Source organism: Manis javanica, chromosome 1, assembly GCF_040802235.1.
Source record: "Manis javanica isolate MJ-LG chromosome 1, MJ_LKY, whole genome shotgun sequence".
In the NCBI taxonomy this organism is placed as follows: domain Eukaryota; kingdom Metazoa; phylum Chordata; class Mammalia; order Pholidota; family Manidae; genus Manis; species Manis javanica.
In genome coordinates, this window is record NC_133156.1 from 174,809,031 (window position 1) to 174,834,576 (window position 25,546).

At 38.5% G+C, this 25,546-nt stretch overlaps 1 protein-coding gene across 7 annotated transcripts in view; it reads right to left on the minus strand.

Annotated features, from left to right (window-relative positions):
• Nucleotides 1-25,546, minus strand: part of CTNNA2 (catenin alpha 2) — a 1,115,489-nt gene that overhangs the window by 61,679 nt on the left and 1,028,264 nt on the right. For all 7 annotated transcript variants that reach the window (XM_073241862.1, XM_073241858.1, XM_073241861.1 and 4 more), the window contains 2 exons: nucleotides 12,238-12,389; nucleotides 3,070-3,183 (listed from right to left, as the gene is read on the minus strand). In XM_073241862.1, the coding sequence (XP_073097963.1) occupies nucleotides 3,070-3,183; nucleotides 12,238-12,389 (266 nt within the window). The remainder of the gene's footprint in view (nucleotides 1-3,069; nucleotides 3,184-12,237; nucleotides 12,390-25,546) is intronic.

Sequence of the window (25,546 nt, forward strand, 5' to 3'; positions counted from 1 at the left end):
GTATGAGGCGATCAAGTAAATTGGAAAATTGAGGAAATTGTCCTGTTATTTCAAGTAAAAACTTTCAGGATTGCCTGTACTGTCCAGTTCTTTCAGGTTAAATTATTTGGCCAACCTTCTAATGGATGAATAACTCATGCTTCAAATATCATCACCATCATCATCATCTTCATTTACTGAACATTATGTGACAAGTCTTGTGACACATTTTATCATGAACTTCTCCTAAACACATTATGTTTTATACACACACATATACAACGAATCACACAGCTTGGACAAGCCCATATTTAAAATCGGGTCTGTGTGACTCCAAATAATATATTTTATCACCAAGGCTAAGTGCCCAAGAGTTGTTGCTAATTTTAACTATATCAATCTGTGAAGAGTTTATAAAATATCATGTATAGGATCAAAGGGTCTGATTACTTCTACATTTTATGAGATCAGGGTATGATCATTCTTATTCACTTTTACTTTCTCATAAAATGTAGAGAAGCAGCAGATAGGAGTGTATAAAGGAAATAAACATTCTAATTTCAGAATTTGAGAGAACTGTTGGAGTGGGTACTAAAAGCTTTTCTCTACCTTAGCCTCCTATTAATTTACCGTTTTCAGAGAGGAAGAATTGGTCTGAATGAGACACAAAATAAAGCCACTAACGGAAGAACTGGCAGCTGGAACAAGCAACTGGCTCTGTCAAAGACAACTTCTGCCTCTTCACAATTTTGATCAAGTTAACACACTTCTCTGGTCAAAAGTTCAACCATCTTTCATTTCAGCAATTCAATGCACCCTCTTATTTTCAACTTACATCCATAATTCTATGTCTCGGATTTGGCATCATATAATTACAGGCTAAAATAGGATGACTCAATAACTAATGTTGTCTGCAGCAAGTTAATCACACAGACCACATGATGGATCTCAAAGACAAATCAGCAAGTGCTGGAGTAGAGGGGTACTTTATTCCTATTATCCTGGAGTTTCCATAATTCATGCTGAAAATATTTCAAAAAACATTACTGTCTTATCACCTGTTGGATGAAGAAATAATGGATGATGTAGACAGGTGCCATTGGACTTTTGTTTCTACCCCTTATTACTGACTTGCTATCTAATATAAGAAAGATGTGTGAGTGAGAACAATAAGAATTTTAAGAAGTGGGACTAATTATGCCATTTGGACAAGATGGTGATTATAAAGATAAGGATTATACAATATGCTTGGTCTTTGAGAAAATAAGTCAATGGATACTGAGCTGTATCAATACTGAATTGCCATCAGTCAATCAAATTGGCTTTGAACTGATTAATATTTGGATGAATTACTCAGACTTGCCCTTTGTCATTGACACAAAAATGCTGGTTTTATCTAATTTGGAAGATGTATTGACTTACTTGATGAATTAGTTTAGTGTTGTGCCAACACAGGCTGAAAAGACTCAGCTTAATGGACTTCCAATTTTCAACATTTTGGGAGGATTAAATAGAGTCTACAAAGGGTTTTCAAAGTAGGGTGCTTCATACTCTTCTGTGTACTTTTCTACAGTCACCAGCTTGAGATCTGAAGAGATTTCTCTTCCAAAGAATGACAATTTTCAGAGTCATCCCTTATTGAGTATTTGATGTATGTCAGGCATTCTACTCAGTATTTAAAACATATTAAGCAATTAAAACTTCAAAAGAATCCTACCAAGTAAGTCTATTATTCATATTTTACAGAAGATAGGACTGAAGCTCAGTAAAATTAAGCAACACGTAAGGGAGTATGTCCTCACCCTACCCCTTATAAGTCAAAACCATATCTGTCTGAAATCAAAGCCAGAGTACCTTGAATATCCTGGCTTTTACCCCCACATTTCTTTTATCAATGTCCACCTATATATTCTGGATCATTTAATTGTTGAATGAGATTATCAGCATATAAAGCACAAAAAAGAAATTGGGTTTTAAGTACAAAGACTTTCTTACTTCCATGTAAGGTTTAGTCTTCTTTGAGTCCTCTTTATTGTAATCTCTGATTGGCTATTTCATGCTCTTATTTCACAATTCCTAAACTAGTGTGAGCTTTCTGGGGTTTCCTAATCCCTATCCTAAATCACTTCTTTCTCAACTTCTTGGTTTCTATTCATTATCTATTCTTCAGTAAGACTTACCATAGAGAATTAGACTATATAACTCAAATATACTCTAATTTGACTGATTTTCCCCTATGGAAATGGAGCCTTTAAAAGAAAGAGAATCTCACATTCTTTTGTAATCCCCGGGCAGTTTATCTCTGCCATCTGCTTGATTACCTGCATCTGCTCTCAAAGTGATACAGCTAATTGGATAGATCAAATCCTAAAATCCTCTTTGGAATATTTAACGTTGGTGGACAGTGTCACAGAGTATTCAGGAGTGTTCAAATGTTTGCCAGAGAAATGGACTTTCTTTTGATTCCTACTCCATGCCTTAAGATGGCATTTTTCTAGTATGTTTATATAATTAATTTTTCTATCATGGCAGACATATCTAGGGCTACTGCCCTGGGAGAAAAAATTCTCTCTAATCTGATGGCCTTGAACCGCTTTTAAAAGATATGGTCTTGTTCATCAGAGACCCTAGGCTGGAATATGGAGCAACAGCAGCTCAGCCACTTACAAAGTTGAGTTCCCAGTCTTCATTTGTCCTTGCCTCTTGAGCTGTTAACAAGCTTGGAGGCTTCAAGCAGAACCATGGCGCCTGTTCCAGTGCGAGAAAGGAGCATTCCTGCATCCCCTGGCTGTTAAGCCATCTAGTCATGATTCCCAACCCCACCAAATCCACTATGCACGTAAGAATTTGCTTTGATGTGGCTGCTGTTTTGAATGATGGAGAGAGAAGAGAGTTAGAAGGAATCAGAAGCAGTGGTGGTTATTTACACTGTGTAAAATGTGAATTGCTAAAAATAACCCCAGATGAAAGCATAGATTTCTGAGCCATGAATCTCTGGAGTTTTAACTCCCTGGACATAAGCAATTCCCTCCTGCCAATTTGGTGAACAAAGCCTCTGTGCACCAAACCAAAGCCCTGGTTTCTACTCACGCGTGCACTCTGCCCTGCAATGAGCTGGTCGTCCTCAGTCTGAACACTGGTACGGCTGCGCACGTCATAATCTTCCTGCTCAAAGTCAGAATCATCCTCTAGTTCTTCTGGGGTCTGAAGATACAGAGGGAAGAAGAAAAATCACCATATTTTAAATTGATAACCTCCACCCCCATCCATACACTTCATCACTGCAAAGGCTAAGTAGCCCCAAGAGCGAGCTTATTGGAGGTCACACGGGACATACTGGAGTCAGAAAAATCAAGCTGCCCTAATTTATCTTTAAAAAAAAATGCATTTTACTAATCACTTCTTCCTGTAGGTATAGCAAGTCTAAATTTAAATCTTCATATGATATGCCTTCTAACCTTAAAAAAAATATTTGTGTGTTATTTCCACCCACAAATCTATTGTAAGATAAAAAAATCACCACGAACAACAAAACTTGCACCTGTGCCTTTTATTTAATGCCCTTTTTGCTGTATTCCAGCTCTCTTTCAGTCTCAACAAGCAAAAAGGACTGATCATCTCCAGGCCACTGACTTGACCTGATGAATATCTGATGTGCTCACTAAGCCAGATGGTATTTGGGTAACAGCTACAAACTCCACAGTCAAGGCTGCCAGAACATGAACCCCTGTGAGACCACTGGCAAAACCCTCTCTTACCTTTGGTTTCCTCCTCTGTGAATTCACATGGAGGACAATAGTTACCTGTATGATTTTTATGAAGATTAGGTAATGTACTTGTATAGAGTATCTGGCACATAGTAGGCATTTTGAAATGTGTGCCATCATTGGTATTAGGATTTTGAAATCACTTCATTCCAACATTTAAAAAAAAAAACTACCAATTACTACATATGTACTAAGGAGTAAAGGACTCTTTCATACACAGTATCAACTTAGCTAAGAGATGAAGAAATCAAGATTCTGAGAAGCAATGGTACCCAATGTCCCTGAACTAGTTAATAACAGAATTAGAATTCAGACCCAAACATCCAAATGTGTCTGACTCAGAACATGTTGCTGTTTTTTAGTTGTGTTGTTGTTTTCTCACATTACAAGTTAGGTGAGAACTGGAGCTATGGAATGGCTTTAAGGTGAGAAGAGTTAGATAGAGATTCTGCCCAATGTGAAGTCATTGTCAGAGAAAAGATATGAATGACTCCATAAACCTAAAAATAAAAAAAATTCCTTATCTATAAGGATAATGATAGATAACATGCTTTAAGTGCTTTCCATGTGCCTATCAGTTTTCTCCAAGCACGTTACATACACTACTAACTGTAATTCACAATTTTTTTAACAGTCAGTCTTATGATGTTGACTATTTTCTCCATTTTATAGATACGAAAACTAAGTCATGAGAGGTCAGACCTCACTCAAAGCCTCCTCAGTCATGTAGCTTGAGGCATGTACTGTGAACTATCACGCTCTGTTAACTCTAAGAGGATAAATTCAGGAGGTGGTAAAGACGGTGCACAAAAGGAGACTGCATTAAGGTGGGATTCTCAGCTCAACTGTCGTTAGACTGAAAGGTGACAGCCCCCCACAAATAGCCCCTTGACAGGCAGTAGCACCACCTCCCAGGTCTCTGTCTTCAAAAGGAAGGGACAGACCACCACAGTACTGATGGTGCACTTGCCCATTCCCCACCCAGAAGGGTGCATTTTTATTCTGCTGGCTTCTTTGGCTACCTCAGTGTAATTAATCAGGTGTGGTTATTGATGAAGCCTTGAGATTGGTCAGACAGGCATAAAATGGGGTCCTTCATGCCAATGTCACATTATGCCTAGTAATTTTCCAAGCTTTGGCATACCTTGTTTTCTTTCTTTCTCACCATCAACCTTATTAATATTCCCTCAGTCATCTACAGATGTTCAATTTTCTTTCTCAGGAATATTAAAAGAGAGAGCAAAGGAAGGTTTTGTTCCCATACTTTATTAACTAAAGCAGGGGTGGAGTGGGCAGAACCTGGTTCAAATAACTGGTTGTATTTTCATTGTGGACAGAGACAATAATCTCTGCTCATTCCTCACTCTTCTGGGGTACAGTGCAGAACAATTGCAGAGTTGGTAAATTCTGCTGACAGATGAGATGACAAGATTGCAAGCACTTTTCGTCGTGAGTTTTCGAAAACAAGAGAAAAGAGAAAAGTAAAATGTAAAACCTCACTCAACAGAAAAAAAGAGAATATGACAGTGCCTATAGTACTGTGTCCAAACATTTCAGTGATCTATGCATTTAGCAGAGTCAATGACAAACACAGCCTGGCAGCTTAAGGCTAATAATGAGGAGGTTTTTATTCAAGTGACTGTCCAGAAACCAAAATAAAGAAATGTTTAAGCATGAAAAAAATAATAACCTGAATGTGGACCCAAGGGAACTGAGTATTTCTGGACTAACTCTGCTGCTCATAAGCTGTGTGTTTCTGGCAAGTCACTTAGTTTTTTTCTGCTTCTCTATCTCCTCACTCATAAAATGGAGATAATAATTGCTACTTGCCCTGCTGGCCTCACAGGATTCTAGGGTCAAATATGTATGAAAATGCTTTGTAAGTGACATGAGTGAACTAAAGTTATAACTGGTAGTGATCATTATATAAATAATAAAATATATATCCAATAAGAACTACAATAATGATAATAGAAATAATTTTTTACCACCCACTATGGCCCAGACATTCAGCTAAAGGATTTAATCCTTGTAACAACCTAGTGAAATAAAGTTAACCTCCATTTTATAGATGTGTAAACAGGCTCAGTGTTGTTAAAGAAAATTCCCAAGGAGTTATAGCTAGCAAGCTAGGGGTTTCCAGAGGCTATGATTTTAACCATCACAAAAACCACCAGACAAAAGGATGAGATTAAAATATATTCTTGTGCCTTAAACATGCAGCAAAACCAGCCTAGTCACTCATACAGTTCTTTGATGTGTAATGTGCTAATTGAACATAAATGTGTGTACTTCTCATGTTGTTACTTTTTGAATTACTCATTTTTTAAAATATGAGCTATTTTTTGGTTGGTCGTGGACCTCCATAGGAAAGGAGACATGGAAAAACAGCAAGGCTCTGCAAATTGGTCCCGAGATCATTAGACTTGGATCATTAGGCAGTGTTATAGAGTAAAAGGAATCCATACAATGTATAATTCACCAGACTGGAGGCTGGCAACTGAGGGTCAAGGGTCAGTTCTGTCCATCTGTGCTCTCAGGGAACATCTTTTCACAATAAAAAACACTACTTTGTGTCAACTCTTGGTTCCTTGGGTCGAGTTTTATCTGTTAGATTGTGAAAGTAGGTCTCATTTGTAAAGTGGCACAATTAAAACATTTGGCCTCTACAATCTCTGCCTTCCAAGAGTTTATGAGATTAACTTGTGCCTATGACACATGCCCAACAAGATCAGGTGACATGTCCAGGGTCATGCCAACATGTCAGAACAGGATAATATCAATTTACCTGCCTCTGGTTCCCAACCAAATGCTCAGTCTCCTCTACAACAGCTTTTGTAGAGAAGCAAAATAAGGAAAAGCTGAAGGACTTAGAGTCATCTCACTAGGACACATGAAAAAAATATATTAAGGCCCATTTCAAAGAAAGGCACAGGGAGATGAGGACAATGGCGACAACTACAGGACAGTTTGGGTGGTGCAGGAGGAAGGATTTCCTCCCAGAGTGCTATACCACCAGGATGGATTTAATAGAAAATTAAGTTTAGAATTGCCTAAAGCCAATGTAGAACAAAATCTCAGTCAGGACTGACTGGCATCTTTGTCTTGGATTATTCTGGAGGCTTCCTAACTGATCTTATTTCTGCCTCTGTCCCAAAAGTTCTATTCTTACCAGCATAGCCAGGGAGGTTCTTGTAGGTCTAAGTCAGATCCTGTTATTCTCCTGCTCAGAACATTTCAATGGCTCTGACCTCATTCCGTGTGGCCCTAGGTCACATCTGACATTCCCTCTGCTTGGAGCATTCTTTTCCTAATACTGTTACTGCTTGGTTCCTCTTCCTCCCTCAAGTCTCTTCTCAGATGTGACCCAGGGACAACCCTTCACAGAACCCATCCCCAGCCTGTGCTCTACCCACTTTGCACTGCCTCGGTTTTCTCCATGGCACAATAATGGGCATGTTATATGTCCTTGTGTGTTCTGTTTCCCACCAAAGGAATATAAATTTTGGGGGGATAGGGACTTGTGTTTATTTTGTTAAACTCTGTATTCTGGGTATCTCCAACAGTGGGGGTGGTCTAGTAAGCATTCAACAAATATTGATAAATGAATGACCAAAATCAAATTATCACATTAAAGACATTAAATTATTTCTAATTAATTGAGTTAGCAAAACAAAACTAGGGCCTTTTGGGACCCTGTTGATTAGTTGACTATCCCTGGGATAACAGCAGTCTTTAATAGGTGAATCAATTTTGTCATGAGTTGTTTTCAAAGTCTTTTCAACCCTTTACTTTCTAACTATGACAAATATTCAGACTCCAATCCCTACAATTTTCTTAATGGCGTTGACTTATTCAACAAATTCAAGTTTCTTGATTGACTGTATAAGCTTCATATGAGCAGGATGAAGGAAGGAAATATTTCTTGGAAACCTACTAAATGCCAGGTCTACTCCAGTGCCTTATAGCCATTGTAATATTTGTCCCTATTTGCATATAAGGAAACTGAGGCATAGAGAAGAAAATTCACATGCCAATAACCAGAACAAATTAAGCAATAGGTCCCCAAACTTTATTCCTTCAAGTATTCTCATTGCCTCTCATTGCCTTGGACATGTTTTCATGGTGCCATAAGGCTGAACAAAATTAACAGTTCTGCTTATTAAGCAGATTTACCAGTCAGATCACAAAAATTGATTAAGTTGATTGGAAATACCAACTTAATGTTTTTTTTACATTGCACTTTTTCTCAAACTTTGGAATATATTTGAATATCCACTGCACCTGGTTTTTCTCACAGCAAAACCAGAAACCCAGTTTCACAAATGTATGATATCATCAAAAGGAATATACCAAACCAGTGTTTAAACTGTGTACTTCTTCAGCTATATTTCAGGAAGTATATGAGATATGTCTCTGTGTTTCCCTTGAAATTTGAAACACCTTGCGATGTTGCAGGACCACTTTAGGCACAGTCTGGAAAATTTGAATTTAAACTACTTACATTTATCTGAACCCTGTCCTAAGCCCTATTGTTTTTCTGACCTGCTTTCAAGAATATCACATTGAACCTAATTAATAGGTTCCAATTACAGAAAGTTAGTGTGTAGATATCATTATAGATTTTTTTCAGGGTCATTAATATGAGAAGCAACTACTGCTTTGTTAAATACAGGTATCTTGATATCAAGATATAATCACTTTCTACCCTGCCTGTTTATCTTAATATCCAAGATGTTTGGAATGTTAAATCTTTGTCTTTACGTTTCGGATACAATACTTAAATCTTTCTGTCTTAAATATATGTACTTGGTTAGTCATTGTTTGTAGATTTCTTATGTGTGAATTTGTCTTCTCACCACAGCTTCTTTGCAATCCCCAAATCAATACTTCTCTATTCACAGATACCTGCAATGTGGCAAAAAATTTCAGTCACCCAAGGTGTATATTCCTAGCTGAGGTCAAGGAGTACAATGTTATACCTTTTTGTTTCAGCTCTAATACCATAAACAAGTATCCTTTTTGAAATCTATTGAGTGCCACAACTTTTACATTTTCTTTTGCTTTATTTTTTGGTTATTTCTCTCCTTAAATGGCTTCCAAGCATAGTGCTGAAGTGTTTAGAGTACCTAAGTGCAAGAAATTGTTATGCACCTGATAGAAAAAATGCATTTCTTAAATAAGCTTCCTTCAGGCATGACTTAAAGCTATCAATTCAATAGTAAGGAATCAGCAATATTTATTAAACAATGTCTTTAAACAAAAGCACACATAAAACAAGCTTAAAAACTGACCAGTTGATAAAAATGTGAACTCAGAGAGGTTCACAGGAACACAGCCCTGAATTTTCCTTAGGAACAATGTTTCGGTATTGTCTAATTCCATTCACAGAAACATTATAGAACATAACTGCTGCCAGAGTTGCCTGTTCAGTCTTTAAATTACCATGCTGGGATAATCAGAAAATCTCCATGTAGCCAAGAGATCACCAAGGACAAGTCAGCAAGTAGCAAAAAAAAAAGGGGGGGGCAGTTTTATGGAAGAGGGACAGAGTAGACCTGCTCTGAGAGAAAAGTAGAGTCCTGAAAGGCGAGGTTGGAATACAGGAAGGACAAGCTTTGTCTACTTGAGAGGGATGATGGGAGGTGGCCTGGAGCACCAAGATACCAACATCACTATTAAATATCTATTGATAACTGAGAGGTAAGGGGATGGAGAATTTGACCCTTGGTACTTTTTGCATTTATTTTTGGTAAAAAAATTTTTTTCTTATTTTTCCAAAGTATAATCAACAGTTTCAGAGGGAAGGAGGCATGGGCAGGTTTGCTGGGAAAGAGGCAGCTCTATTTGTCTTACGGTCTTTCTTCCTTAGTGTGATAGGTTGTTTTGTTTTGTTTTGTTTTTGTGCTTTTTAAGTAGACAGAATCATTGTATTCAGAAAGAAAACCAAGAAATTAAGTACAAAATGAAGCCACTTGGATGCTCGATGGAAAAGGATTTAAAAATAACAATTTGTGCATACTGTACATTTCTCTTCTCCTCAGTTTCAAGTTGTGTGAACTCCATCTGATCAAATCATTTGAAATGTCAAGATGTAGGAATGACACTTCATGTAACAAAGATATGGGATTTTATCTAAAATTATATTTTTTTTACAGCTTATGAATGAATAAATGAATGATGGCTGTAAAATTTCTTACCTTCCCAGATGAATGGTTGTCTCAAAAATGTGAAGGCTAACAAAGCAGAAAAATGGCAAAAGAGGGAATATGTCTTGAGGATTATAGTGGGATTTAATGCCAAATGCTCTGAAAACATAACTCTCATGGTCTATTACCTTATTTCACAAAGTTAGTATGTAATGGAAAAAAATGATCTAATTCGTTATAGGCTTAAGAAACTGACTATCCTTCCTTTCCTTCTCCAATTTTCTTATCTTTCTGTGACCTTCCTATTTCCCTAGGCAACTGTTTTTCTTTACCTTCCCTCACCACCACCTATTATAAAGCACTGTGCCAGACAATGCACTACAGTGAAGGAGGAAAAGAAAAAAATAGTCTTTGCTTTCTAAAGTTTCATAGTCTAAAGAAGGTAATAGATATAAAGGGACATGGTCTAATAAATACTGTCTCAAGTAGAAATATTTATAGGTAGTTAAAGGATAGGGTCCGTGTTTTTAAGGGAGAAAATTTGGGGAAAGAAGATCTGAGCCAAGTCTTGAAAGATAGTGAGAGTCTGACAGATCTAAAATGGGCAAGTTAGAAGAACAGGAAATACATATGATAGTTGTCAAATTTCAAATTTGAAATCCACATTGTTAGTACTATCTGACACAACTTATTCAATGTTCTGAATGCTTTGAATTGATCACAGAATTATGAATAAAAGACATTTAACATGAAAACAGGCAAGTTGACTTAAAGATTAGAAATGAGAAGACACAATTTGTACTTCCAAGTAAATAAGTTGGCTGATGTCTAAGGAAATTCATGGATGTCAATAAGAAGGGAAGAGATACCCTTTCTGATGATACTCTACTCCAGCTGCGAAGGTCACCTTGGAAACATTGTGTTATGCTCTGGATACCACAGAGAGGACAACCAGGATTTGGGGGTAAATTAATGCCATATATGAAATTGTCAAAGGAGTAAATATGTAATGGCCAGAGAAGATGATATATCACAGATAATTCTTAAATCATTTGAGGGACCAGAAACAGAAAATGAATTATTTGATTGTTACTGTTTTGTCTAAGGAGATGTTTCAGATACTCAGCAATCCCTCTGAGAGAAAGTTTTTCAAAATACATTCAGCAAATACCTTGTGGTTTCACTGAGCAGCCTCAGAGGCAACTGTGGAGGTTGAGAGTGAGTATACAGTCTAGGACTTCCATGTCCTATTTGGTGGCCACAATTACAAGGAGCTACTGAGCACTTTAAATGTGGCTACTACCACATGTCAAAATGATAATGTTTTGGATACATTTGGTTAAATAAAATATATTATTAAAATTAATTTCATCTGTTTCTTTTGCTTTTGCAATGTATCTACTAGAAAATTTAAAGTTGCAAATATGGCTCATGTATTTCTACTGGAACATGTGCTTTTGGGGTTAGCACTGAAGAATCCCCATCTCTGCTATGATTAAAATAGCCACAAATGTATCTGTGTCATCAATCATACTTTTGAATATTTAAGTTTATTTTAAGAAAGAGCTATATAGTTAAGAAAAGTGTTTGAAAATTATGATGCCAAATTGTTAAGGTAAAAAGAAAAAAAAATTTCATCTTACAATGGGATATTATCCAGCAGTTAAGCAGAATGAGGTAAACTATGCATCTTAATAGAATATGTGAAGGTACACTGTGGCTGAACAATGCAAGTGGCAAAACATGAGTTTCAAAGTCTACTTGTATTATGTTTTCTAGTGTATGTCTATACATAATTACTTAGACAGTGGTTTGGAAGGTTTACACCTACCTGAAAATAAAATAGTGAGGATGACGAGATAGTAGGGTGGGTGATGGGGGAGGGTGGCTGAAAGGTTATATAAACTTATTTATAGTGTCTTATTTGTTACCAAGAGAATGTCTGAGGGAATGCTGTGAATACTGGCATCACTTTATTGTCATTCATCATTATTATCATGACTAATATTACTAAGCTGGGTAATCCGCTTTCTTTCCATCCCACGGCTTTCTGATCCTTATGGGAAAATGTTAGGCAGAGGAGTGCGTGGAGAGTAGCAGGAGTACCCCTAAGTTGGCCTCACCTTTAGGAAGCAGTGCATGCAAGAAGCAGGCGGGGCATTACTCTTGACGATATTCAGCGTGAATCTAGTCACCCTGGGATCATGCTCCCCTTTATAAGAAAAAAGTGTCCCTTGCCTGCCTAAATAAGAAGGCAAACAGCTTACCAAGTTAAAGTCAGTAATTCTTTGGGGTTCCTATGAAAAGCTGTGACCAGCTCCACGTTGCAGAGGCCTACCTACCCTGATCATCAGCACAGCCTTTCTGATGTCCCGCACACCGTCATACACCAGGCGAGAGGCGTCGATGAACTCATTCTCCTCAAATGGTTGAGGGACGTTGGCACTCAGGGCTTCGATGGCAACCTCTACTTGTTCAGCAAAGCGTGGCATCACTGGGTTAAACAAAGTGAAAAACATTGGATTAGGTGATATTTCTTTCATGATCCCTTGTTCCAGCCTTTGGGCAAGGTACAGACTCTGGGCATTCCAACAGGTCAGTGGAGCTGGGTTTGAGGTGGACCAAATTTGGTGCCACTTATCTTCAGCAGAGGAAGCAAACTGTTACTCCATGAATGGGGATGGTATGCAACAGAGCAACTATTTGAAACCTGTCCAACATAGCAGGGTATACTGTGTATGGGTGGAGATTTCATGGCATCCTAACTTGAATTTTGTTTCTGCTAGTGACTAGATGTGAAACCTTGCCAAGTTTTTTTAACCCTTCTAACCTGTTTGTCTATAAAATAAAAGATCCTAGGGTTCAATACATACAGATTTGTGGGACAGTATCTTGCCCTCATAAAGCCTCAATAAATATTTAACTAATATCAGATGCTAAAGTCATAGCTGGTGAGTAACAGACCTTAACTTACTACCTGGATTTACAGTAAAGTGTAAATAAAATGACCCAGTCCATTCCACTTCTGTTGAGAATAGGACTTGAGACATTGGAGATTGGGGATGGCTGTGGAGGGTGCTTCATGGAAGGGCTCTGTGAGATGGGGGAGGGAAATCCTAGGACACCCCGGTTGGGAGCCTAGGGAAAGAGACCAATGGGCTCAAATATGAATTTGATTTTGTTCCATTTTACTAGGACCACCTTAATGCACAAGAAGATACACACGCATATTTCTAAAATGCTGGCACCTCTTTCATTAAACAAGGACACCTGCATACACAGCGGAGGTTTGTGGCAAGTAAACACAGTGGAATGTCTGAAATACTCCCACTGGCTACTCAAAAAAATTCTGTGGATCCACTGATTCTTGAAAATTATGATTTTCTCAGCTGTTATCTTGTAACAATCAATTCACATGGCAAATGAAAGCCAAAAGAACAATTCTTTTTATTTACAAGGACAATAAAATAGAAACATCATTCATCTATTTCCATTTCTGAACTTCCATGACTGATTTGTCTTTATACTCACTTCCATCTTCTGTGGATACCTTAACATCCATTTTAATCCCGAGTGTGAGAAACTCTGCTAAATTACTTTACTCTCGAGGGTCAGAGTATTCAAGATCAAACATTTCCTAGAAAAATGTATTTCTACTAGGAAAAAATAAAATGTTAAAGTAGCTTACTTTAAAAAAAAAAGAGGAAGATTAGATAAAAACAGAGTAACCATTTTTCAATAAAAATGATCAAAACCAAAGCATGCATGGGGTGAATTTCCTTGTGTGAGCAAATTACTGTGCTTAGTTCTCAACACCATTTGAATTTTTCATTTGGCCCTTGGTACTTCTTTTATATTAAAGGAATGTGGGGGATATTGAGCTGTATTGCCACAAATAAGAATCAAAAATTTATTTCTAAAAACCAGAATGTTAAACTAAGGCCATTTCACTTATTCATTTGTATTGGGAATAAACTGTTTTACATGACTAAATAATCTAGATCATTGAAATAAACCTCCTTAAACATGAAAATATTGTATGTATTTGGCATTTTTCATGTGAGAATCTTCCTTAAAATGAAATTATAAATTCATTTCTTAAGCTGCAAATTCTGAATATTAATTTCATTCTATTTGATGCCTACAATACACTATGATTTTACTGACTTATATCAAACCCTCAGTATGACTTAGCTGCCTAAAACTTTGTTCCTATTGAATAACTGATAAATAATTCGTACTTCCACATGTATGTAAGATAAATACTCATGCAAATCAATAAGAAAAAATAGAAAATAGACAAAGGATGAGCACAGGCAATTCACACACAAAAAATCCTGTATTACTCATATGTATTCACGATCGGATGCTTGGCTTCACTAATAATTGGAAAAATTACAATGTATGCAAGGAAATATCATTTCATACCTGTTGGGAGGGGCAAACAAATTAAAGCTTAGTAGCATTCACCTTACGAAGCATGTGAAACAAAGGAAACCTTTCTATTACAGATTGGAATGAAAATGGGTACACATCATTTCAGCAAACACTTTGACAAAATCCAGTAAAATGAAACTTTCCAATCCCAACCAGTGAGTTGGGTCTTACCTAGGGCATGATCAAATATTGACTTCTAAAGATACTGTTAAGAGGGCTGGGTACACTGGAGTCACAGGAATGTCTGCGTCTTTGTGGTTACAGTTGTTTCTTGTCAGGTTGAATATTCTGAGTTAACGAGTAGAGTTGTATTAAACCTGGGAATAACTACAACTGCTTTAAGGGAGCTCTTTCAACCAGCTCTATAGCAGGCCTGAGTCCTCTAACTCTGGGGGCACCCTGTCAGCTGTTCACTCCAGGTTCCTGGCAGTGCATATGGATGGGACAAAACTGACTCAGGGGTGTGAATCTGGGGCAGCCAATAGATGAAAGTGAGTAAGCTCTGAAATCAAAGTGTTGACTGGGAAAACAAACTGAAAAGAGGTATGATGTGTGAGAAATTTAAAAAATGCACAAAAGAGTACAGTGCACACTTTCAACATATGTGCATTTTTATTACACATGTTATGAAAGTATATAGCCGCCCCCCTTAAGTATAGTGGCTGCCTTTCAGAGAGGAAGGAGAGGCATGGGATTAGGAAGAGTTCTTCAGGAGGCTTCAAGTAAACCTTAATTCTTAAGAGAATAATGATGTGAATCAGATACTGAAAAATGTTAATATTTGTCACACCTCAGGGTGGAAAAGCAGGTGTCAGTTATACCAGTTTGTTCCTTTTTTATCTCTGAATATTTTCATATTTCAAATATTTAATAGAGATCAACATATCCTCAAGGCTGTACTTTTTCTTATAGAATCCTCAAGGCTCCGAAAAAGTAAAGTTCTAGCTCACAGCCCAGAACATGAAAGAAACCAATGCGATCAATAATATTAAGTGAGGAAACCCCTCAGAAATTGTGACTGTGATCAGAGGCTTAATATTTGACCTTAGTAACCGCCCCTGGAGAGCTGCATTACGCAGGATCTGCCCCCCGGACCCCGGCTCCCAGGCACACCTATCTGCGTGTGGACCTTTGGTGGAGTCTAAAAGGGAAAGTAGAGTAGCTCTGCTGCTTTGTTTTATTTCTGCGAGGCCACCCAGAAGAAGAGCTGGGGAGGAAGGAAATGCAGCAGGCACCACGCTACCCTTCTCCACATGTCTCTAGGCCTGATTCTGTGTCAAGGGAGACAGAAAAGCTAAAATCTAAAGGGACTGTTTCCATAAGGGGATGCTCTGGGCCCAAAAGCATGCCCAGTGCTGCCCTGAAACCCCATGTTTGGAGAAGGGCATCCTCTTTGCCTCAGCAGAGAGTGCAGATTCTCTCTAGGGAGATTTAGGAGGTGGGGTCTTGGTATGCGCAACAGCATTACTCATGGTATTGACGGAAGATGCAGAAACAAGGCCCTTTATAAAGACACCAGAACAGAGTGTACCATTAACTTTCCAAGGGGAGAGTAAGATGATGGAGCAGGACGTGTAGAATCCTTATTTTTGGGGCTGAGTGCAATTTAGCCCTAATATTCTAATGACCTCTGATTCCTCAACCTGGCAAAACCTAGAACTTGAACACATTCAATTTTATCTTATTCACTGTAACTGTAAAGACCTCCATTTCTCTTAAGTTAGTGTTTTTCTGGGTTTGACCCTTAAGAAAAATGTTTTGCATACACTGTTCCTAAGTGTATTCAATACATACATATTTAGGGCTTGGCCAACTGCTACTGCTCTTCAGCCAATATAGCTTTGCTCTCCCCTTTTGAGCTCTCTTCCCTGTTTTAGTTTTATTTTGTTTTGTTTTTAAAAGTGGTAAGACAGTAAAACAAAAGTTTATAGAACAATGATCCATCTTGACAGAACCTAAGACGTTAGTTTAACTATGAATTCTTCTAATGCTTCAGTAGTGTCTGAAAAATTAAATATACCCAAAGTAATACTGAGATAGAAAAAGCCTCAAACTACTTCAGATCTGATGCTATGTCTGCTTCCCACTAATTAGGAAAAAACACAGCATTGCCTTTGTGATTCGCACATTATATATTAAGAGTTTCTGATATAGGATTATATAAATAGAAGCTTCTTTCTACTTTCTGAATTACATCCAAAAATGTAGGCACCACTTTACTGTAATTTATCAGAAATACTGGATCGCTCTTAAAAGCTTTTGCCCTGAAAGAGTGATCAACATTGGAAATAAACTTTTAAATTCTCACTATGCTTTTGTATGCACAGCGCATGCTAGGCCACAAAATGATGGCATTCCTGGGGTAATGTAATCAGAGTTAAGTATGCCTATAAAAATCAAGGTCGCCTCATTCTAGTGCTGATGGAGATCCTCAGCCAGAGCTGAGGAAGATCTAGACTGAATCCTCCTGAGATTCTTTGGAGGCAAAGTTTCAGAACACTTGGAGAGTCGTGAAGTGCGTGAGAAGCTGTGATAAGGTTGGAAACAGGACTGCTGACCACAGAGCAAAACCCCAGGTTGCCCAGGTGTCCTGGAAATGAGCACCAATCGACCCCACTGCCCACTAGGAGCTCTCCGAAAGGTCCAAAGGCCCACCTCCAGACACTCCAAGGATCCCCTTCAATACAGACGGGCCCATAAAACTTCCTTATGATGATACAGACACACACACCACACACCTGCCTATAATTTCTATGTGTCTCTTTCCCCACCTAGTCCTACATATATTCAAATGTACCAATTAGACAGTATTTCTGTGACTTCAGCTATGACACGGAGACACACCAAGCCACACCAACACGCCCGTAATGAGTTTATTTGCTCTCACCGGCCCCTGTTCCTTTCCCTTTGGCCCAGGTGAGTTCCTTCTCAATCTTCGATATCCAGGTTAGAACGATCTGCCATGGTGAAGCCTTCCTTTATCCCCAAAGTTGTCGGGCTCTTACAATTTTATAGCATCCTAATTATGCACTCTCTGTTACAGCACTTCCTACCCTTAGGCTAACAATTAGGATTGTTTGCCATTCGCTATGCCAGCTGCTTCACACAGAAGTCACTTTTAGAGAGAGAGGGTCTCTTCTTTGTTGTCTTTGCATCTTAAACCATTGTCATGCTTCTGGCATTCACATCCTGTTGGGAGCAGGATGAAAAGTGAGAGAGTGGGATGTAGGGAAGAGCTCACTTGTCATTGAGAATTTCAGGGACAAGATGAGCAGTATCACATTTCCTGCCCATTTCATATTAGGCGTTAATTTTATTAAAGAGTTCAATGTGCCATTAACCAAGTCATTAGTGGGCATTTTAGGTGTGATCTTTAGGGACCTTTCAGAAACCTGAGCTCAAAATCCTTTTAGGACTGCAGGAGTAGAGCTGTACCACAGAGCAAGCAGAGACACTCACTACTGCATCCCTGATGAGTCCAACAAAGCCAAACTGGCATTCCTGCCTGCATATGGGCCACCCAACTGCAGTGGTGCAGTCAGCAAACATACTCTCGGCACAAATTGTATTACCAGGAATAGAGAACAGAAAATAGACAAGGACTCTGTTCTAGAGAAGGAACGAGTGTCATAAATGTTAATAGAAAATAGAAAAAAGAAGAATGAGAACATTTGAAAAAAATCAAGAAAGAGAATAACATATCAGGGCTGGGATGGAACTGTGGCCTATGCTAGTGGAGAAATTAATACATTATTACCACCCCATCCCAACCAATCAAAAATAGTTATGTTCCCATTTTAGAAGCTGGAGTTAGGTAAATAATTACATGTCACCAGAGCCAGAAATTTGCAGAGATTGCAGAGACCCTCTGGGGCAATTCCAGTATCCCCCTTCAGCAGGAAAGCACTGTTTCATGTTTCTGTAGGCAATGCATTCTTTCCCCAAAATGTTTTCTGTCAGAGACAGCTTAAGGAATTTTATTCATGCAGCCCCCAATTAGATCCTAGGGCAGAGGAGAAGAGAGTGTAAAGCAGGGTATGATCTAACCCACTGGGGACCTGAAATTGCCCAAAGGAAGGTGTGACTGTCATTTACACGGTGCCAGGTGTACCTGAGAGTTCAGCACAGCCCTGAAGCATAATCAGTCAGTAAGGAGCTCAAGTCTGAAGCTCCAAGCCAAACTCACTGTAGGAAGTAGGAACTAATACGATCTGCAACCACGACACATTTGTAGTTCTGGCGGCACTCAAACATCGTGGAGGGCAAACCACAGAAGCGAGCCATCGTTTTATACTGGTTCAGTAGTTTTAGAAAAGAATATTGTGATCACTGAGTCATTAGAGGATGTTCTAGGGCTCCTGCCACCCCTACTCCCAACAGGAATATTTCAAACTTCTGAGCTTAGAAACCCTTTAGGCCTACTTGTGATTTTACTGGACAAAAAGTAAATAATTGAGATCTGTAAGTCTACTTCATAAATAATGGCTATTTCTCTGTGATATATACATTTCTACATAATATACTCCAACTAGATACAGAGTCTTTCCTACAAGGTATAAGGGTGGCCACAATCTTGTTGAAGCACTTGGCTAGGATTTCTTGCAGTATCCAGACCTTTTACTTCTGATTCTGATTTTTCACACTCACACTAATCCTGATTATGTCTTTCATCACCACTGGCTCCATAGCTTCTCCTGAGATTCTCAGATCACTGTTCAGATCTCTGAACCAAAGTCAAATGGCATTTTCCCTAGTGACGGCATTGGTTTTTTATCTTCCCTTTGATATGTAAGCAACTACCTTTGAATTATGAGCTAGCTTTATCTTGTTTCTCTGTACAATTTCTCAAAGGTGTCCTCCTCTGTCCCAACTCGTTTCTCCAATCACCTTGAGCCAATCTTGGCCTTTCCTTACCTACTATCTAGCTCTGCTAGTCTACTGTCTGCTCCTGGCCATATACTGTATATCTCTATCTTGACTCAATGGATCTTTTGTGTTGTGGAAGCCATAGTACAAGGAAACAGACACATTATGCAGAAGTTAAAATCCCTTAAGTCCATGTTGTAGGATCCAGCCACATGTCCTAATGTACTATCCTAATTATGCTGGTCATCACCCTTACTGTCTGTGCCACCTTTATGTATTTGCAAGTATGTATGTGCAGTAGGCAGCCTCTGAGATAGGCTCCAGTGGTCCTCTTATAGTATTCATGTCTGTGTGTGGTCCTTCCACCTTGAACACAGGCTGGAACAGGGGCATGGCTTCTAACCAATAGAATATAGAAAGAAGGATGCGATGTCATTTCTGAGATGAGATTAGAAAACTATGCTGATTTCCCATCTCGCTTGTCATTTCCTGCTTTTCCCTTGCTTGCTCGAGTGGAAGCCAGTTGATCTATGGAAAAGGCTCCATAGCAAGTAGCAGAGAAAGGCCTCTGGTCAACAGCCAGTGAGAAACTGAGATCTTAAGTTTCAAATGAGGAACGGAGGCCTTCCAGTGACCATGTGAGGCCAATTGGAGGTGGACCTCTCACCAGGGGACCCTTGAGATACTGCAGCCCAGGCCTGGACTGTGGTCACATCCTTGTGTGAGAGGTTAAGGCAACAGCCAGCTAAGCTGTGCCTATCCTGGCCCAGAGAAACGGCAACAGTAAATACTGTAATGTTAATCCCCTAAACCTGGGAGTAATTAGCTAACTAATAGAATATGCTATGCCATAAGAAGAAAAATCAGTGAAAATAGGACATACAGAAATTTTTGTTCCATTACAGCAACTCTGCCTGCTCTAGATTTCTGGTAATTGAATCTTGATGTTTAATTTTTTACAAGTTAACCAATTGGAGCCTCCATTTACTCAACTGTAAAATGGGGATAATGATGGCATCCTTTCAGGTTTTATATAAGGTTTATATTAAAAATTTTGCATACAGTTTTATGTCCTTAGCTTCTGGGAATAAAGTAGCAAATGAAAAATGTAACTTTGCCTTCAAGACACAGAAGGGTGGGATATATGTAAGGTGCTGACCATTGTGCCTGACACATTAGATTTACAGCAAGTGGTTCTGAGAGTTTTCATCCTCACACCATGACCCTCTTTATCTACTCATCCACACACCTGTGTCTTTGGTTATAGCAGGCAAAAATCATCCAGTCACCTTTGGATAGATCTTAGAGGTACAACTACATGATTCATCACCAAAAAGTGGGCCTTGTGGGATTGAAGTAAACTGAAATAGCACAAAAATTAGTGCTGGAAAAAAAAAATTGGGAAACAGGTATAACTTATCTCGAAAGCTGAGTTTCCCCACTTTCATGCCATTTTTCTCTCCTTGGCAGGACCACATTATCCTCCTGATGGTTTTGCATTTTTAATAATGAATTACCCAGGAAATCAGCCCTCAAGATAGGATTTTATATATCCATGCCTACAATTTTCCATTCCATCTTGATTGCCAAGAAGGCCAGTGTTAAACATTGTATTCCATTATGACCTCACCAAATACATAAAGAAAGGCAATCTTTAATAAAGAGACTTCACCAAAAGGCTTGTAATAGGGGAAAACAAAATAAAACCATCAACAGCAAAAGGAGCTCCCAGCTCCCTAGCTGAAATCAGACACTCTTTCCAAAAAGCTTCCCAGCTTAATTTAATATTCTTGTGGAAGTATTTTCTATCTCAAACTTACCCCACCATTTTATACTAGTTAATTAATGGGATTGGAATCCTGAACAAAGCATCCTCAAATGCTTTTTGAAATGCAGTAGAGGGAGTACAGAAACTCTGTGTAGATCAGTGATATGCCAGGTTTTATTGTCCTTTATCTTGAGAACTGTTAATCAGGTTAGAAGATGTGGGCCCTGGAAGCCAGGAGCAAGGACAGAAGAAGCCCCCTTGATCTGCTCCTTATTTTCTGGGGACTATTTGTCCACTGTTTCCACCTCTGCTGACAGCCATCAGTACCATCCTGGTTCATCCTAATTCATCCATCCTGTATGTATTCTTAGACTTTCTTTTGTCAGAGTCAGTCTTCTGTTCCCTCTGTGGGAGTTGCTAAGGGCTGCCATTTTTATAAATTCATGTTTGCAAAATCATAATGTATATTTTAAACATCAAAATCAAATTCATGTGCCAGAAGGCCATACATAACCCATGAGCTGAATTGTTTGATGAAAGATGAAAAAGGACTGCCTAGAAGAAGGGAAGAAATCTTCTAAACTCCATTCACGATAACTACCCTAAGAGAATCAGGAAGCATCCATCTGCTCTTGTCTAGACACAAATTCTTTCCCCAGGGAAATACTTGCTTGGAAAGTTATATTTTAAAATAAGCATTTCAAGAATAATCACAAATCGTTTATAAGTTAGAAGGAAAGGATGGCACATTTAATTCTGAAACTTTAAGAATGAATAAAGAACATGATGTCTTTTTTAGCTTCCAGTGTTTGTGGAAACCAAGCTCAATAAATATGGTCAAATCTGGCATCAGAGAGGTTTAGAGAATTAAGATGTAATTAAATAATTGCTATGAATTTATTGTACATAATTGAAAAGATCTGACCTTGATCCTCAAGTGTATAATTTTAAAAAATGGTACAACCCCCCAAATAAGGTATTACACTGTGTCCATTATGTTTTCCATTTAAATGTTTTTGAGCTTCAATTTAATCAAGGTTGAAGGAAATGAAACATGGCCTCAGATATCAAGAGGATAAAATTTACCTAGGAACCAATGCACATATACATATTCCTAGACAGGCAGGCAGAGTATAAATGCATTAAGATAGACAAATGGAAAGACAAATGCAAGTGTTTGCAATACAGGGCAGTATATGGTAGATGTCTAATCAGTGGCTCCAATAATAAGAGGAACGGAGACAGTGGGATTAGCTGGTGTGGTTAGAGAGAGGACGTCCCAGACAAGGAAGAAACCAGCTTGTGCTAGAGAATAGGTAAGATATAGAATGGCAAACCAGGTGGGAAGGTCATTTTGGTGTCACTTTGACCAGGATAAACAGAACTTTTCTAGTTTTTATACCCATCTGTTATTTCAGGTCCTCCAGCTACAAGTGAAGCTTCCCTCCTTATTATTAAACTATTTCTGGGTTACTCCAGTAAACTAGCACACATGCTTCCCAACAAGTCACTGTCAGCATATTCTTCCCCTTTAGGATGCAAACACCTATTACTGATGTGGCAGAGAATCTGGGTGAAGGGAACTTGCTAAATCCTCAGTTGTGAACAATTAGTACATCTTGGATAGCAGTTCCAGTAGTTACCAGCACTGGCTATGCTAGAGAAGATATGCAGGACCTTCTGCCAGTCCACTGTGACACTACCCTGGATGCTTGTCCCTGATGTCCTTGAAATGACAAAGAAATATCAGCCCTTTGCAGTCCCCCAGGATTCTGTTACTGCGAGTGACTCATGCAGAACTGGAGATTCATGTCCATCCTTTAAGTTTTACTTTGACCAATAGGCACTAGAAAGTGCTATTTGTTTCACTATATTGCTCCAAATTTATGGCACAAAGGTGTATAATTGCGAGCCTTCCTAAATCCACCCAATCCCATCTCCATTTCCACATTAGAGATTTACCCTCAGGCTAAAATTGTATCTCTTTCTCAAATTGTATTTTCTTGAGTGGTTCTTCAGCCTCCTGCTAAAAGAGCTGGACTTGTCTGAAAATTCTAGAAGAACACATTTCTTACAAACAAGCCAGTGTAGAAAAGGCATTTTCATGTTTCTGCATGGCCAGGACTTTCAGAGCAAAAATGACTGATAACCTGGTTCAAAAGATGACTCAATAGCAGTCCTACAATAGTGAAATAATCTGGAGAGAGTTTTACAGGTTAATCTCTCCAGAAAATAAATGTGCCCACATTTCAAAGAGGGATAAACCCAGGAACTGTTCATTTATATTCCAAAGGTTGTAACAGCTGGGGACTTTTCTTGGAGGGAGTTTAGTAACATTAAAGAGAAAGATTTCTCTCCTCTCAGGAAGGCAGGGAAGCAGCTGAGCACCAATCCCCACATAAGTTCTCAGATTCATAATTTTGGTTCCTCTCCGGAAGTATAGATGTCCTTTGTGTGTGTAGAATTCATCTGTCCTCATATTGCCTTGAGAGGGAGCATGAGGCATGGAGAATTGGCATGGTTAGTATTGTAAATAATACGTTTGTTCCCCCAAACCTGGCATTTGCTTTCAGGATAAAATAAATAAATATATATATTAACACACATCATCCAGATCCCTACAATACCTAGATTATAGAGGTTTCAGTCACACAGAAGAAGCATTGAGACAAATTCTATGTTGCCTATTTAAGGGGTATTAAATGGATGTGATTTCTTCTTATGCCTTCCACACTTCTGACTTCCTACCACCATGAATACCGCAGCTGCCAATAAGTAAGACCTTTCCTCCACATACTAACCACTTTGACCTTTCCAAGAGAAATAAAATACTTTATACCAATAGTAAGAGTTATATTAAAATACATTTATTAGGATGTCTAGGCTAAACAATCTCAGTCATTACAACTTCTGTTGAAATTCATTACTTCATAATCTAATTTTAAGTCAGTCATGGAGAATTGACTTAGATTGTAATGGTCATTCCCATATATATAATATCTAGTATTGTGTGTTTTCCCAATAAGATGTTCCTACTACTTTCTTTTTATATTGATCTTATCTCCTTCCTTCTTCTCCCTAGCCAGCTACTGAGATAAGAAAGTCATCCAGACCTATTCAATCATAAAAACTAGATCCTATTAACAACAGAAAATCAGTCCAAGTGGAGTAAGCATACCCCAAGTAGCCACACAGATCACTCCCCCTTGATAGACAGTAGGTGGGGACAAAGAATTCTATTTATCCTGGAATTCTGGGCTGTAAACCTGAGGCTGCTAGTGGACATATTCCCTCCTGAGTCTGTAATGAAATGTAATGTCCTAATTTTTATATTCATTTAATCTATGCATACATATTGAATGTTAATTATATGATAACATTACTCTAGCCCCTCAGTACTTACAGAAACACCTGCCTCTGGGAACTTGGCATCTAGCTGTGAGCCATTTACACTGAAGAGGACATACTAAATGTCAAAAGAGTGATAGAATTCCGTTGTCTTCAACTGAGAAATGAGCCAGATCTTAAAGGATAAGTTCAATACACAGATGTAGAGGAGGAGGAAGAAATAGAGAACATTAGAGGAGGGAGAGTGGGAGCAGCCTGGATGTGTTTTGCCTGGGGAATAATGAATACATCTGTTTGGATGAAGCAAAGGGTTTATACAGAGGATTTATGAGCAACATGTCCACATTGAGCACAGTCACCAGAAGCCAGGAAACAACAACACATATATTAAGATCATCAATATAGACCATCCTTAGATAACATGACACCAGGCAATACATGAGAAGCTGTGACCAGAGGTATTAACTAATTTGGTTAAGGTCATAGTTGGTAGAAGCTAAGGAAATGAATTCTTACGATTCTTAATCTGGGTTTGTTCTACTACCTCTTATTAACGCAACTCTGCCCCTCACTATTTCCAATTTCAGTGCTTTATATTTGCTGATCCTCCTACATTTTATAGGTAAAATATCTAGAAATGATGTGAAATAGTTTCTCTTGTTCTTATGAAAACTTTGTACTACAGAAGCATGGAATTAAAAATTATACCATCTCTACTAAAAGAAGCCATCTGAAAAGACTGTATATCATATGATTCCAAGTATATGACATTCTAAGGGGGTGGGTGAATGGCAAAACTATGGAGGTAGTAAAAAGATCAGTGATTGTCAGTGGCTGGGAGAGAGAGAGGGAGGAGAATGAATAGGTAGAGCTGAGATGACTTTCAGGGCAGTGGGAAATACATTTTTTGATATCAAATGATGGATACACATACACATTTGTCCAAACCCATAGAATATGCAACACCAAGAGTGAACAGTGCTATAAACTATTTGGGACTTCGGGTGGTTATGATGTATCAATTGAAGGTTCATCAGTTGTAATAAATGTATTGCTTCTGTAGGGAATGTTGTTGATAACAAGGAAGCTAGGCATGTGTGGAGTCAAGTGGTATCTGGGAAATCTCTGTACTTTCCCTTCAGTTTTGCTGTGAACATGAAACTGCTCCAAAAAATACATATAATAACGAAAAAATTATACCATCTGTTTGGCCCACGTGTTCTCCAAAACAA